The 17,131-nt window shown below is 37.8% G+C and overlaps 1 protein-coding gene across 1 annotated transcript; it reads right to left on the bottom strand.

Annotated features, from left to right (window-relative positions):
• LOC131324833 (photosystem II stability/assembly factor HCF136, chloroplastic) lies at window positions 1–13,734 on the bottom strand. The gene is made up of 9 exons (XM_058356977.1): window positions 13,272–13,734; window positions 11,107–11,342; window positions 9,506–9,636; window positions 7,207–7,339; window positions 2,320–2,442; window positions 1,616–1,690; window positions 1,300–1,415; window positions 743–810; window positions 1–227 (listed from the first exon to the last, which is right to left on the bottom strand). Exons 1-8 carry the CDS (start codon window positions 13,630–13,632, stop codon window positions 744–746), a joined length of 1,242 nt encoding a protein of 413 aa, XP_058212960.1. The 5' UTR covers window positions 13,633–13,734; the 3' UTR covers window positions 1–227; window position 743.
• Window positions 13,735–17,131: the final 3,397 nt, after the last annotated feature.

Here is a 17,131-nt window from a genome sequence, read left to right as displayed (position 1 = left end):
GTGTGAAAAAATTCATTCTTGCATTACACTTCTAGCAAAGAACTGTAAATTCTGAACACAACCCTTCTTCTTTTTGGTTTCTTTTGTTCTTTCAATAGTTGGAATCATAATTACAAAAACTGTGTTGCTCGCAATTACAAAATTGAATCAAGTAAATATTACTCTTTCCTTGTAGTGTGAATGCCAGCATATAAGCAGTTCGAAAATTGCTTGAGTCGTTGAGACGCCTGCATATAGGAGGAATGTTTCGGTTATATGTGCGGCACCCTCAAAATAACAACTAGTATTTCAGTTGACAAGAGGTGCAGACACAAGCAAGAACCTTGCAAGCTTTTGGTTTTCTTTATTTACCTACCACAAGGAAAGATTTGAGCTAAATGACAAACACTTCACCAAAGGTCACGTACCAGTACAGATTATTTGTTGCACACCGACACACTCCGGACAATATTCGGACACATGTGACACTCAAATCAGATGTCCTATACTTTTCGTTTAACTTACCTTTGAACCAAGGTTATTCATTTCAAAAACTGTATCTTACTATTTTAAATGTCAAAATGAAGCTATTTTCTTTTCTATTTCATCCGGAGTATAACAAGAAACTAGACAGAATTTTGTAGCATGTCCCCATCGTGTCGTGTTTCTCCATTTTTGGAAAAAATACTTTTGTGTCCATATCATGTCGGTGCTACTTAATAAATCCAAACACCCAACAGGAAGTTGCAAATAGATCACCTACTTTATCCGAGATACCGAAGCAAGACGCCGTCATTTCCCAGCACAAACCCCGTTTGGTCATTGATAAACCTGCCACCACATAAACTTCAAAAATCAGTACATAAATTTGCCAGAAAACATGAACACCATAACCAAGTTTAAATCAAAAACCAAACAAACAACTTGAAACTTCTCAAAATAATCCCATGAGGAATTTATTTATTTTTGGTTTTTTTTTTTTTGGATAAGCATTTTTTTTTGGTTATTTAATGCATTAAGCAAATCAAATGTATGTAATCCTTCTGGTTGCAAGACAGAAAGGTAATCAACGGTGAGTAATAAAAAATTAGAATCTAGAGCTACAGTTCTTAACTAAATTTCTTATAAAATGTCAAATTTGTTAGCTCTGCAAATAAGTGCATACTATCTACAAACATGTGCATCACAACTAGAGTAAAAAAAACAAGGTAGACACAGACAGAGATTAAACAAGGAGCATGCTGCACAAATCAAGAAGTTTTCATTGATCGTCCAAATGATCAGATTGACACTAGAGTTTAAGCAAGTATTGAAGCTCACTTTACAGAATAGAGATTTGCTGCAATATTATCAGCTGCCTTGTCACGGATCCATGTCTTGCCCCCATTGTTGGTTCTTAACAGAATCCCACTGCCCCCAGCTGCCCAAGCCTCATCCTGTACAATCAAATCATTCAGCATTTGAAAACTAAATACTATGATCGCATCTCCTATAGCACTCTGAAGTCACGTCGAAGTCCAATATTAAAGCAATTCATCTAGAAAGCTTTCTTAATTCGTATGAAACAGCCCATGTCTCATTTGATGAGAACCAACACAGGAACATGCTATCACAAGTAATAATGACTAAATGTTACCTGAGAACGATAGCCAACATCAAGAATGCCAAAACCACGACTTTGTACAGGAATTTCTTGAAAATCTTCTGTTATCTGGAAATGTTAAGAACCACAAGCACTTAAAACCAAAACAAGGAAAAATTCATCAACTGAACATTATGAATTACAATGATTGCAATTTTGCTACTATGGGTACATAGCACGAGGGAAGAGAACTTGATGGCAGAATGTGATGTATCCCATATTGCACAAGACAAGGAGCATACAAAAATCCATCCATCAATTTCGACAAATGATTTGACCGCAAGTGCCCTGATAGATGTTAGTGACGCTATTTTATGGTGAATATCATTGACAATTGCAACCAGCCAATCACAAAGGAGAGTGCAAATTTAGAGTCACAAAAGGGGCGACCATCACAACTATTGGGGCTTCCTTATTTGATGCCCAATTCCGTCACACCAATAAAGTCATGATGTCAAAATTACAAATATCAGGATTGGTAGTGTTCTTCAAGCTGTTTTCCAATATGCAATAAAGAAGCAGCCAAAAAATTATGATAGCAAAGATAAAGCAGACATATAGTATGGAATCATACGATCAACACCAAGAATAACTTCCCATCCAAAGCTACGTATTATTAGTGCAGATGAATTCAGAATATTGCCAACAAGATGTATGATGATGAGTAATTATTCACTAGAAAAAGATCTTTCACTTGCCCCTGTGCCTTTGCTAAGATAAAGTCCCCCACCACGAACAAGGAGCCAAAGGCCACCATCAGCTCTCCATCCCATGTTTTGAATTCTTCTTGCAACTGACCTGTTATGTGGCTGCCAGTATGGCTGCAACATCAATAGATATGAGTGAGAATTGGCATGATTGAGTACTCACAGGTTGAATTGAATAGTACAAGACAATGGGAAAGACAGAAAGCAGGTACATGTTGACTATACAGAAGTTCATAAAGCCGTCATCAGAAGGGACAGTGGTACTCCAACAATCGACACAAATCAACCCTTATTTTGCATCTGGTATTTTGTTCATTATCCCTATATTTCAAGCAAAAATGAACTACTACTAACTAAATAAATCATTCCACAGTTAAACGAACTATAGTAACCAAAATATCACTCCAAAGAGAAAAACCAGTGTCCTGATACAGGTGCAGAACAGATTGAAAGCTATACTGATGTAGGTCAATAAAAAAAGAAAAGAAAAGAAGATTAACGAAAGGCACTCAATGTGTAGATTGGGCAGAAGAATCGTAATTAATCAACAAGGACAAAGGCGCTTAAAATAGTTCTAAGTATCAACATTCCTCTCTGGCTAAACAGGGAGAGATTTACATTTGGCGCAAGAGAATGAAGTGGCTCTTTTTCATTTCAAAAAATTTATAGAAAACTACACATTGTTATCAAGCAAAAAGCTACTTATTTCTACTACTGCTGATTGCTGTGTCAAAGCTGAATTTCTGGAGATGATTCTCATACCAAAAATAGATGATTTGTTTTAACGGTCTGATTGCTTAGGACCAGCAAATCAGTTGTAGGATCTTTGACTTGTATGATTGTTTGTGATTAGGGAATTAGTGGTAAATGTCTTAATCTTTGGGACTGGATAGTTGTAAACATTTATTGTATAGAATAATGAAGAGTATAAGAAGAGGGTCTTCCTAAGGGAATGACAACACAGTTTTTCCAGAAATATACTTACTCTCATAGATTTGTCAAAAAAAAAAAAAAAATCAACATCTCTTGGATGTTACCAGAACACTTCTTCTTGATGCATTTGTTCCAACTCATTTTTGGGTCGAAGCTCTATCTACGGCTGTGCATCTAATCAATAAACTACCTTCACCCAATCTTCAAAATCAATCTCCACACTTTCGGTTGCACAAAACTCATCCCGACTACAACCAATTGCATACTTTTGGTTGTCTTTGTTATGTTCACTTGCCAGCACCAAATCGGAACAAATTAACAACGCAATCTGCACGTTGTGCATTCCTTGGGTATGTGCCTAATCAAAAGGGATTTTTGTGCTATGATCCTTCCGTTCGTCGCATTCGCATTTCTCGTCATGTTGTCTTTGTTGAAAATCAGTATTTTTTCCAAAATCATCATGCTTCTACTCCTCCATCATCATACACTTACCTTCCTGACTTTGATAGTACTTCTCCAAATTTGACAAGGTCTAAACCTGGGATTGTATATCAGCGAAGAGGTAACACTACCATTCCACCAGACGGTCCTAACCGCGAATGCTCCCCGGCTCCTGATCCAAGTCCTGAACCTCCTCAACTTCGAAGATCCACTCGCCCATCTAGACCACCGGAACGCTTGTCGTTTTTAGCCACTTCGTCCCCGACATCAATTCCAACCACTTATTCACAAGCCATGCAGCATTCATGTTGGCAAAAAGCAATGCAGGAAGAATTGGAAGCTCTAGAGAAAAACCACACTTGGGACATTGTCTCGTGTCCAGTTAACCATAAACCGATTGGCTACAAATGGGTTTACTCGGTTAAACTCAAATCTGATGGCTCCTTTGAACCATACAAAGCTCGGTTGGTGGCTCTTGGAAATAGACAAGAGTATGGCATTAATTATGAGGAGACTTTTGCTCCTGTGGCTAAAATGACAACCGTTTGTGCACTGATTTCTATTGCAACTTCTCAATATTGGCCTTTGTTTCAAATGGATGTGAAAAATGCCTTCTTACATGGTGATCTTAAAGAAGAAGTCTATATGAGACTTCCTCCGGGTATCCAAAGGAATTCTATTACAGATGTATGTCGTCTACGACGCTCTCTTTATGGGCTAAAACAAGCACCGCGGGCTTCGTTTGAAAAGTTTCATCAGACTCTTCATCAACTTGGTTTAAGTCAAAGTGCTACTGATCCTTCTCTGTTTATTCGTCACTCTGGTGTTGGTATAACTATTCTCCTTGTATATGTCGGCGACATCATCATCACGGGCACAGATATGAAAGGTATTCATTAGCTACGAGAATCTTTACATTCTTCTTTTCATATGAAGGAACTTGGAACCCTCACCTACTTCCTAGGACTTGAAGTACATAAGTCAACTCAAGGGATTTTTGTTAATCAGTCCAAATATGCAAAAGACCTTATTGCTTTGGCTAGTCTTGAGAACTCAACTCCAGTGGACACTCCACTTGAGGTTAATGCCAAATATCGGAAAGATGAAGGCAATTTACTCTCTGATCCTACGGCATATAGACAACTAGTAGGCAGCTTGGTCTACTTAGCAATGACCAGACCAGATATTTCCTACGCTGTCAATTTGATGAGTCAGTTTATGCACCAACCTCGGCATCTTCATCTAGCAGCTGTCAAGCAAATCATTCGTTATTTATTGGGAACTCCAGAGCGTGGGTTATTCTACAAAGCTGGTTCATCTATCCAGCTTTCAGCTTATAGTGATGCTGATTGGGCTGGTTGTCCAGACTCACGCCGATCTACAACTGGGTGGTGCATGTATCTTGGCGATGCTCTTATTTAGTGGAAATGTAAGAAGAAAGAAAGGGTTTCAAAATCTTTCACTGAAGCCGAATATCGAGCAATGTCTTCTGTGTGTTCTGAGATTGTTTGTCTGCGTCACTTGCTCTATGAATTAGGCTTTCCACAAGTGGAACCCACGCCTTTGCATGCTGATAATTTGAGTGCCATACGCATTGCTGAAAATCCGGTACTTCATGAACGAAGTAAACACATTGAGGTGGACTGCCACTACATTCGGGAAACCTGTACTGATCACATCATTACTTTGCCTCATGTGTCCACGGAATTTCAAACCGCAGATGTTTTTGCAAAAGCATTGGCAAAGACTCGCCATTAGTTCTTAGTTGACAAATTGATGCTGGTCAATTCACCCACATCAATTTGAGGGGAGGTGTCAAAGCTGAATTTCTGGAGATGATTCTCATACAAATAGATGATTTGTTTTAATGGTCTGATTGCTTAGGACCAGCAAATCAGTTGTAGGATCTTTGACTTGTATGATTGTTTGTGATTAGGGAATTAGTGGTAAATGTCTTAATCTTTGGGATTGGATAGTTGTAAACATTTATTGTATAGAATAATGAAGAGTATAAGAAGAGGGTCTTCCTAAGGGAATGACAACACAGTTTTTCCAGAAATATACTTACTCTCATAGATTTGTCATGCTGAAGTATCCAAGAATACGATTTGGTGAAAGTACAAAAAATCAAACATCGCATTGGAATATTCAAGCCAAAGAAACTTTGAACTGAAAATCAACCCATCAAATTGGAAAAGGTCAAATTCGGATTTGGATGAAAATTTTGCCTTACAAATATACAAATTCCTCATTTAGCTTTTTAAGTACAACATCTAGATACACAACAAAGAGTTTGCACACGTCTCAGAACAAAGAAGGTTGAAGCCAAAAGTTCTTATGATGGTTTATGAGGAAGATGAAGAAATGGTTAAACTACGACCCCATATATCCTTCCAGTAATCTTTTTATTCAGTGCAAGTGGGAGATGGTGCTGAGAATGGCTGACTTCTAGGCAGGAAAAAGAAAATAAAATTTTCCCATATGCTTTACTAAGTGACAAAACATTTAGCCAACGATATTCATTTCTCATACCAAATCCAATAGACAACATTTCTACACAGGAAACTAACATTTACAAAGGAGTAGCTTCTCATGCTTTATTTCTCCTTCATAGGTGCATCATTTAGGTTTCGGAGAGGGACAATTATTTCAAAGACAAATTTTGTTTGCAAGTGTTTTTTTTTTCTTTTTGTGTTAGTTAAAAACACTAATAAATAGATTTCCATAGTAGTGGCTTCTCATGCTTTGTTCATCATATTTTTTTCTTGTCTCATTGATTAATATGAATCAAATTCAAATACTGATTGTTAAAGCATCCAACTCAAAATCAATTGGCAATGAATGGAGAGGTTTCCTCATGCTAGTTTTGGATGAGATAATTAAACGATGTGGGACAAACTCCTAACACTCACCTGCACGTGTGACCCCCGACTCGCACGTGGAGAGGTAAACATAACGATCCATAACACATGGATCACAACAAATAATGGTGCACTTATGGTACAAACAAGGGGGAACAAATTTTCTAAAACCTTAGATCTGATACCATGTTAAAGCATTCAACTCAAAACCAATTCACAATGAGTGGAAAGGCCACCCAAGCACATATAATAGTTTTAGAAGAGGTAATTAACCGATGTGGGACAAACTCCAACATCAATCAGAATAGGATTTTTCGTAAGGTGATATTGTCTGCTTACATCTATTTAGAACTCATCTATGTAACATGGATACAGACACAAATATGAACACTAACACAAGACACGACAGATTAATATATAATTTCTTTTCTTATACATATTTACATTATACCACTAAATATTTAGGTAAGGCCTCCTATTGAATGCGTTATGGACCAATGGTGTACGCCTATGCACATATACATGTGTTTTATATTACTCTTTTGGCCCAATACTTTTCAAGTGAAAATACTAACTCCCGGAAAAGGTATCAAATTTCACAACACAAAACTAATAGTAGTATAGCACCCAAAAAAAAACTCACCTGTCCTGGCTGCCATGTCAGGTAGAAGTTGCCACGGCTTGAAACAGCAACATAACTTCCATCAGGAGAGCGATTCACGGTATTAAAAGTTCCTGTGTAGTAGCTTGCACCACTAATACCACTAGAAACTGTTCTGCAACAACAATAGAGTACGTGAATATCATTTTCATATTCCAGAATGGATAAAGTTGTAACTTTGAATTCCATTAACTATTGGCTCCATTTTTTGTTCGGATCTTTATTTGGCTTTTTTTCCTATAGGCTGACATTCCCTACAAAGTCTAGTCAAAGAATAAATATAGCATAAGTAGTGGATTAGTGCTAGCATACCTAGCAACATTTCGAAAAATTGAACCAAACATGAACAAGAAAAGTGACATTACCTCGTTTGATAACAGTGATAGATGGTTGGGATTCGTAAGGAGATGAGATTAGGATTGTAATTGGTAATGAGAAGGGATTGGTAATGAGTATGTTTGTTTGAGATTGGATTAGATGATGGGATTATTAATATCATATTTGTTTCACATGGGATAGGATTGGTTTGATAGTATACATTTCCATTTTTGCCCTTATGCAAAACTAATTTATTCAATATTTAGTCAAACCAACTCAAACCCAGATGAATATTTTCCAGATCAAATCAATTTTCCAAAAAACTATCACAACATCAAAAAAAATACTTTTGAAAAAAAATTATTATGCATATGGAAATTTCGAAGATATACCGAACAGTTAGTAGCAAACCTAATCTATATATCAGTAATAGTAGCAAACCTAATCTAAATGGAGTTAGCTATTTTTCCGTGTTTAATGGAAGTATGGAACCCATAAAACAAGAACTAAAATCTGTAACAGGGAGGAAGGATTTGTCATTAATTCGTTTAAACAAGGATAGGAAAGTAATTTCGCATGGCTTGTGTTGGGATTGGATTATCAATACCAAGTGTGAGAGGGTATTGTGTATACCCCCTAAAGTCCACCTTGGTAGTCCATTGGACTAATAGTCCCAACCCATTTTGGGTTACCAAACAAGGTATTGGTAGTCCCCTGGGATTGGTAGTCCAATCCTAAGAGCTAATGCCCTTATCAAACGGGTAAAGAGCCAAGAATATATTGAAGTGAGAGCACAATTATGAAGTAACTTGACAGCTAGAAATGAAATCAGTGGAAAACTGCAACTAATAAGTTAGATGATGGTTCAAAGCCAGTGCTTGAATAATAAGTTGATCTTCAGGGAAATGCAAAGGATAAGGGGAACTACAAGACAAGTATATTGGAGGCTACGAAGCATGGATATGGATACGGATACGGATATGGATACAGGATACAGACACGATACGATACAAATACGACAACACCGAGAAAATCCAAAAAATATATATATAAGGTATCGCTAGAATACGTTATATTAAAAAATGTTGGAAACGTTTAGTCTTCACGTAAGCATAGGTATGGCATGGTCCAGGCGAATAGATATCTTTTCCACTGTATGTTCATATTCACAAACAAACTAGTTTAAAGTACCAACGGGAAAAAGAAAAGAGTACAGGATGCTCAAGTTTAAAGTGTAGGTGGACATCCATGAATAAAGATGATCATACTTGTCTTGGAGTTGCATCACAAACTAAACAAAAAGAAAGATAGCTGAATTAAAAAAGAGGAACCACCGATTAAGCATGTGTAAGGGTACGAGTACGAGCACGGGTACTACTATATCTCGTGTTCGTCAACATGGAAATATCTGGAAAAAAAACAGGGTACAGGTATGCTAGGATACATACATAACAAATATATCTCTATTCTGTAGAAGACTGACATGAAATAATTGCTAATATAAGAAAGAAAATAGTTAAATGACTCAGGTCATTAAAACTCTATCATCAAAATCATAGTTGAACAACTTACAGTAAAAGCCCAAGTTTAATGTCACTACACTAAAGAACTCTTAATTTCACAGCAATGCTAAGGATAAAAAAATGTCTCATCAAGTTAGCTTCATCTGAAAATAAAATTACGTACTTTGTAGGTAGGTATGTCTTGTGTATAGATACTATTCTAGGTAGCTTCATCAAGTTACCCATAACCGTTTGACATACCCATACTGTGCTTCATAGATTCCAATTGACGAGAATGACTATAGGCACCAAATCAAATAAACTTGTAGAGACAATAATGTTAACCATAGTTTCTTATTCAGTGACCAGCTTCATTACCAACCACACGTAGCCAATGGACAGAAACTAGCACTTTAAGAGGACAGCATTAGGCTGATCACAGCATTAGGTTAGAAAATCACCTATTAAGAGTAGCTGAAACAGTCTCCTGCACAGCAGCCCTCCAGTTGTAGCCCTTGTTTGATGTCACATAAATTGCACCCTCGTCAGTTACCATCTCTGCACTCTTTTCTCCAGTTGCTTTTATGTAAACCTGCATATGTCACAATATAGACTGGTAGCCTTCAAAGATACAAATAAACAAAACAAGTATTAATGCCTGGATTATCTATATAAAAATCTGACTGAAAGTGTGAGTGGTTAGAAAATATGCAGACACTCCAAACAAGAGACAAGAGTGAAGCTGGACTGTTGCATGGAGCAATTATTGGACATTATAAAGTTTAGGGCGTCTAAATTCAATGCTTCTTTCAAGTAGTATGTTGCTAGAACTTCTTTTTCTATTTTATATACTACAAGGTTTTAGCAGTCAATGTGTCTGTGCTACTATAGTAACTTTCTGATTTGACAGACAGAGACTTCAGCATGATTCCATTGACGTCAATGTGTCCTCACTGTCGATTTGATCTCATACATGTTTTTTAGGAAATCCATATTGTAGGAGTCCAGGGACGAAGTCCCTATCAATGAATCTTAGTCCACAAAAAACGAGAAGTCGGCCAACATATAACATTTTACATTTACACAGTTTTCTCCATTTAATTGATTCTGACTCACTAGGATTTTGGCGATTAAAGAAACCACAAAAGAGCTAATCTCTTTGGTCCCTAGAAAGATGAAGCCCACCTGGACCACTACGCCTTTTCTTTTTTCCTTCTCTTGATTGGCATAAGGATGTTCTAATATGCAAGTTACTGCAACCACTAACGCGTTTATTCCAGATAGATAGCATCACTCAAAGGTATCTCTAAATGAAATAACATTTGGCCTGTGGATATTATCTTTATTTCTTTTAGAGAGGGTATTCTCAAGTCAAGTCGGGGTAGTCTTATCAACAGAAGTCAACTCCGGGTGAATGATGCAAAACTTAGAAACTAAATAGGCCAACTTTAGACGTATTTTCATGTCAAGTCGGAGTTCTATTGGATAGAGTTCTTTACTTATTCTGGTTTATACATCTTAGAATGGGTACATACAGGAGGGCCAGGGGCCATTTTACAGGTCTACCGACGTTGACGCTGGAAGGACAGGCCACCTAAACACCATGAGATGGCCCAAAAAAAAATTTACAACCAAGTCAAACGCCTAAGTTGTAGCTCAACAATGAATCTTGTGTTCACTTACGGAAAAGGGTTTGATGGCGACTCTACATCCATAGAAGCAAACAGAACCTGTTAAGAAACTAATGCTGCTCCACTGGGCATTAACATAATAACATGTGTGATTGCGTTGTACAAGGCCTGAAAAGTTCCATGTCGATTTCCATATGGGATTTCAATTGTCACCAGTCGTGTAAAAACTAAAGTGCTGTGACAAGTTAACAGCATGTAAGCAGGTGATGAAGTTGCCATCAAGTACAGGCATATAGTTGGTACAGTTAGTAACAAGGTTTAATCAAGAATGAGCAGCTATACTTAAAATTTAATGCTCGAACATCGATTCATATAATCTCCAACATTTCACATGTTCAACTATAGCAGCAGCAGTTTTGATTCAATCTTACCATATCACCAGGAAGTTGATTACTTAATGGTATCCTCCCCCAGCTATCCCCTGCATCAGAAGTGTACAACAAAATAGCCGGTTTTCCAACAATCCATCCCTCTTTCCCATTGAAGCTGATGGAGTTGAACCTGTAATTGAAATCTTCATCTTCAGCAGAAGGTATCGAACGTGGAGCCCAAGTTTTCCCCCCATCTTTTGTCTCTAGAAGAGTCTGCCTAGTGCCCAGTACAAAACCTGCCAAAGCAACAAATTTTCTATTTATTTAATCAGAAAACCGACCAGAAACCAATCAACTTTAAATTGCAGAGGCAATATAATGCAGTTTTCACCAAATGTTGAAACAAGAAACATCTAAATGTGAAATTGTGTGGAAGCTGCAATTTCTTTTGACCTTCAGCACCATAGAAAAGAAAACACTGCTGACAAAGGACCAACAATACAACTTGGGTGTTTGTTGAAGCTTAACTTCAAAAACGCTGATTGTTGAAAGCAGAATCCAAAAGCATTACAGTAGAGCTTCTCAGGAATAACTTTCTTTATAAATATAAAAAAAGGAATCAGCTCCATTATGTTTATTTCACCAAAAACTATAAACAGAAGTTGGGTGTTCGTTGAAGCGTAACTTCAAAAAAGCTGATTGTTGAAAGCAGAATCCAAAAGCATTACAGTAGAGCTTCTCAGGAATAACTTTCTTTATAAATATATAAAAAATAAATAAATAAAGGACACAGCTCCATTATGTTTATTTCGCCAAAAACTATAACAGAAGTTGAAATAAAAGGAAATGGCATAATTTTCAGGAGGGCAAAGGCCAAAAGCTCGTTCATAAACAAACCAAGCTTGAACAAGCTACTACTCGGCTCAATTAAAGCTAGTTCGAGATTGGCTCATCTCACAAACAAGCTTGAACAATTAACTGGTCAGTTTGGAGGTCTCTATACTTATCAAAAAAATAAATAAAAACTAACTGGTCATCTCGTTCGGGTCGTTTATCACCCCTACATGCTGTTGGACTTGCCTTTAGGTCATGGAAGAACGGGAAATAGAAAGATGAAGTTTTTTTTGGTGGAAGAATACAAGAATCAAAATTACATCTACATAAGCCCCAATCAGGAAAGAAATGATGATCTTGCTTTTGGCAATGATTGACCCTTAGTTGCAGCAATCTCGTATGTGGGTGGCGAATCCACCTGAGAACCTCGCTCCGAGAATGTGCTCCCAAGTCAGATTCTCCTGGGAACCTCACTCCCATTGAGAAAGAAACTCGCTCCCAACTAAGATTGAACCTCTTAGGCATAAAAATTCCAAAAGAAACAAAAATAAAAGATACCAAGCAAGAGAAAATACAAAGTAATGATAAGATATTAGAAAAATATTAACTTCAATTTGCTCAAGTACGTAATATAAACATAATAGTATTACTTGATCACTAAGACAATCTTTGCAACTGACACGAACGGCGTTAACAATACTTACTTGCATTACACATTTGTATTTTTGTGTATTATTCCTAGACGCTCCCCGTGGCGTTCTCAAATGAGGAGCTCCTAGAATCCTCCAGTCCTCCCCTCTCCCCGTGGCGTTCTCAAATGAGGAGCTCCTAGAATCCTCCAGTCCTCCCCTCGCCCTCCCGCCCCGCTTCGTGCAACTAAGGATTGCCCCTAAAGGGCTTGTGGAAGAGAGGAAGTGTAAAGGTTGGCCAACTGAGCTACCCAAGTTGGTTAGGAGGAGGTTGGGCATAGTAATTTTGTCAAAGCAAAGGTTTTGCAGCGAAAGGGAATGCAACTGGATTAACTCCACCAAAACCGACAAAATAGGCATACAAGATTTTGACATTAAGATTTAAGCTAGATTTTAGTTGGGCTAAAGGTGAGTTCACACTATATTTCTAAAATATTCAAATAGATGCCAAATTACCATTTGTTTCCAGTAAAAATACCAAAAATACAATTTAGACAACAAAATTAAGGGAAATAGTGGGTCACTTATTTGACTAAAATACCCTTTAAACAATAGTGTGAACTCACCCATTCCGGGATTATATAGATTATTGATGTAATTTAGATATTTGTATTCTACTACCCAGTGTAATAATATATATATATATATATATATATATATATAGAGAGAGAGAGAGAGAGAGAGAGAGAGAGGGGTGTAAACCGTGATTGGGGTCGTCGGGAACGAAAGCGATGTCGAGGAGGACGACACCGGGATCAATGGGCAGGAAAACTCTTTCCCATTCGGACAGACCACCCTCTTCTGATTTCGCCGGTTTCGAAATGCCGATGAGAGGGGAAGAAACCGCAATCGAAACGGCGGCCGTGTCGGCTATCAGATGCCTGCGGCTGAGATAAGAAGGCAACGAAGTAGTAGTCGGCTTTGACTGGGGGTTGTGGTGGAGACAGGCTCTAGTACTCAGAGCTTGGACGGCGGAGCTGCTTTTGTAACGCTGAGGACGACTACTAGAACAAGCTCTCAGAGTTTGGATGGAGCAATCAGTGAGCAACTGTAGAGTCACCATTGTAGTAGTTGTGGTGGTCTCTCTCTCCTCTCTCTCTCTCTCTCTCTCTCTCTCTTACTTATCGGAATCCGATTTTCTGGTAAAAGGCTTCGCGGGAGGTTTAAAGCGTCTCCAAATCCCATGAGGATATGGTTAAAAACTGAACACGTGTTGCACACGCATTTTTCCTCCTAGAGATGGATTTTTTTTCTTTTTTCTTTTTTTAAATCTTTGATCAACAAAAGGCTTGCCTTAGGGGCCCTTTGGACTAAATTAATTATTTTGTAATGACAGTAAGTATGATTTGAATTTTAATTAACTTTTTCTACTTTCATTACAATTTTTACATCACATCATTCGTTTAAATGAGAAAATTAAGAGTATAAAAAATTCACACCTAAATTGGAAAAAGTTCACTAAAAAAATGGACAGTTTTAGTCCTTTATCGTCGACTGTCTTTAGTTTTAGTATCGGCTTATTTACCTTTTTGATCCCAAAATATGTGTGAGCTGTCGCTTTGATCCCCAACCTAAACATTGCACCAATTTAGTCCCCAACATTTTAAATGTGAGTTTAAAAGGTCCCTGACACAAATGCCAACTTGTCTCATTATTATGCTTACAACTTTTTTCTATATTTTTTTACTTTTGCAATTCTTCTCATCGAGACAAATAATTAATTTATAAGTTGACCCGAATCTAATAAAATTTAAGAGAAAATAACAACAAAAAAAACTCCGTCAAAAAACCCAAAAATTTAAGCGAAGGGTAGCCTTAGTCAAGCAAATGGAATATGTGCCACAATTGGAAGATTCCAACTAAGGTTCTTAGAACATGTAAATCAGTCTAGGTAAAATACATTTTTAGCTATTTTAGAGAAGAAAAACTTAAAAAAGAGAGCTGCACCAAATTAGGTAAAATAGTATCTTTTTACCTTTGTCTTCAATGCTTCGGTACCTTTAGCTAAGAACTGTTCACAATCATTGAATTTGTAAAGTCCATATTTTGGCAAATTCCATGACAAAATCTCTTTTGATTTGTATCCCATTAATTTTGCTGTAACTTATTGTTCTAGAGCACCTGCTTTAGGAAAGAACTTCAATTGTATTTTTTAATTGATAGTCAGAGGTTGTCAAAGGAAAGTAGATTGGAAGGAAATTCAATTTCAAGAGGATTTTGTGCTTATCAGGAAAGGAAATCAAAGAAGGTGAGATTATCAAGGCAATTGTAATGGAAGGAAATGAGTTGTGAAGAGGAATTGGAACGTGCATTAATTCAGTAGGGGTAGGGCTGTAAACGAACCGAATCGAGCCGAACCTTGTTAAGTTCGGCTCGAATTCGTTAAGGTATGAGTTCGGCTCGGGTTCGGCTCGAGTTCGATTCGAGCCTGAACAACTCGGCTCTAGTTCGGCTCGTTAAAATTTTTCAAGGCTCGGGTTCGGCTCGATTGGGGTTCGTTAAGATACTAGTCTGACTCAAGTTCGGATCGGATTCGGCTCGAGTTCGATTCGAACTTGTACATCTCTGCTCGAGTTCGGCTCGTTAAACTCAAATGAATAGAGCCGAGCCGAATCTAAGCTCGAATTGAGCTCGTCAAGACTCAGGTTTAATTTGGCTCAACTCATTAAACTCAAGCGAACCCAAACTCTCTCATTGATCTTATAGAATTTGGAAGAAAAATAAGTATTGAATTATATATACAACCTTAAAATTTTTTACATTTACAAATAGACCCCTATTGAATTATTAATTAAATTTAAGTATAGGTTCGCGAACTTAACCGAGCCGAATACCGTTAGGCTCAGGTTCGGTTCATTTACGAAACGAGCCTAGAATTGAGGTTCAGGTTCAGTTCGTTTAGCAAACGAATCGAACTCGAATGAGCTCTTACCGAACCGAGCCTCGAACAGTTCGCGAATGACTCAGTTCATTTACAGCCCTAAGTAGGGGAAATAAGCAAATCAAAAGAAAGGGGATCACGCAATCAGTGGGGGAAATAAGGGAACGTGCATTAATTCAGTGCTCGAGCAATTCTGAAAGAGTTTTCACCTGTGCTTGAGCAATTGGACAGTTTTTGCCTCTATCTATTTATATACGGTTGGTTGGGATTTCGACGTTACCGAAAGATATTAGAGCTCTCTACTTTTGTGTCCAATATCGAGTATCGACTAATGGTGACTGTTCTTACCTCTTGGAGTTACATATGATTCGGTGATCATGAATCTTTCTACATAAACTCCAAGCGTTCTTTTCAACCATTGCTCCAATTAGTTGAAACATTCTTCCGGTGGATTCTGGAAGAATATCGGAGGACTTGTGGATTCAAGGCGTGCGGCAATCAACCACTTGGTGCGGTGTACATGGATTCGACAAATCGATCTTTGGTCAGTCGGTGAGGATTCACGATTGTTTTAATTAAGATCGTTTGTAACTGCACGATGATTACTTTTAGTGGTTCGATTTCCTCCCGTGGTTTTTTCTCTTTTTAAGGGGTTTTCCACGTATATTCTTGTGTTCACCTGTTATTGCTTTTCGTTCCTTTATTACGTTGCTTTTGAGTATTTGATAGCGAAAAAGGAATTTCAGAATTAAATACTAGTAGTATTATTTTTACTTTAAGCTATCTCTCTCCTCTCTCCCTCCTCCAACCCAGCACACGTAGTTCCATAGAACCCAGCAAAATGATATTTAAATAAAGCATAGGTAAAATGAATAGTATTGGTGTAGTGGTGAAATTAAAGAATAGCAAAATCTACACAGTTCACAAGCATTTTTAGCTCATATTTTAGCTAAACTCGTGTACTTGCTCTAAAGTGTTACAGAGGAACTCGTAGCGGCATACCTAGTGTGATGCACAAGTGTTTTCCAATAGGTAGTTCAGTATAGTGGTTTGTCTCGACCGGCCCTCGGCTTTGGGATTGTTTTGACGTAATCCCCGGGTGAAACAAAGCGATGGGTAACTTTTTGGCTTACCAGTAAAATAAAAAGGGAAAGGGAAAGAAGAAAGGACTTAGGATAGAGTTTAAGAAAGAAAGGATTCATCACAGATTTACGTCAAAGCCGCAGACAGAAAAATAACCTCTTGTTCGAATCCCGTTCTCTATGGTTGATTCCCAATTCCGGCAATTGCCGAATTGCAGAAGAATACGTACATAAAAGTTAAATCCTCTTGACTGAGAAATTTTCGGGTACTGGGTACCGCATGGCAGTATCTGTCAGCAATCCCTCCAAACGTGTTTTGGACGGTCCAGATTTATTCCCTCTCTTCTCTCACCCGACCAATCTCTCTCCTCTTTTCTTTCTCTAAAATCCGGACCATCCAAAACACGTTTGGATGACTGGGATTGCCGACAAGGTACCACACCCGGCACCCAAAAACTTCTCAGCACCAGACACCTTTCTAAAAGCACAGGCCATACGAAGCTCCTCTTTCATGTTACTTCAAAATGCCATGAATTGAAGTTGTAAGTAGATAGTAAGTATCAACACCCACAGAAAAAGAAAGCAGATACTCCAGAATA

This window comes from Rhododendron vialii, chromosome 4a, assembly GCF_030253575.1.
Source record: "Rhododendron vialii isolate Sample 1 chromosome 4a, ASM3025357v1".
Classification (NCBI taxonomy): domain Eukaryota; kingdom Viridiplantae; phylum Streptophyta; class Magnoliopsida; order Ericales; family Ericaceae; genus Rhododendron; species Rhododendron vialii.
Note: the sequence above shows the minus strand (reverse complement) of the source record. Positions and strands in the feature narration are given on the sequence as shown.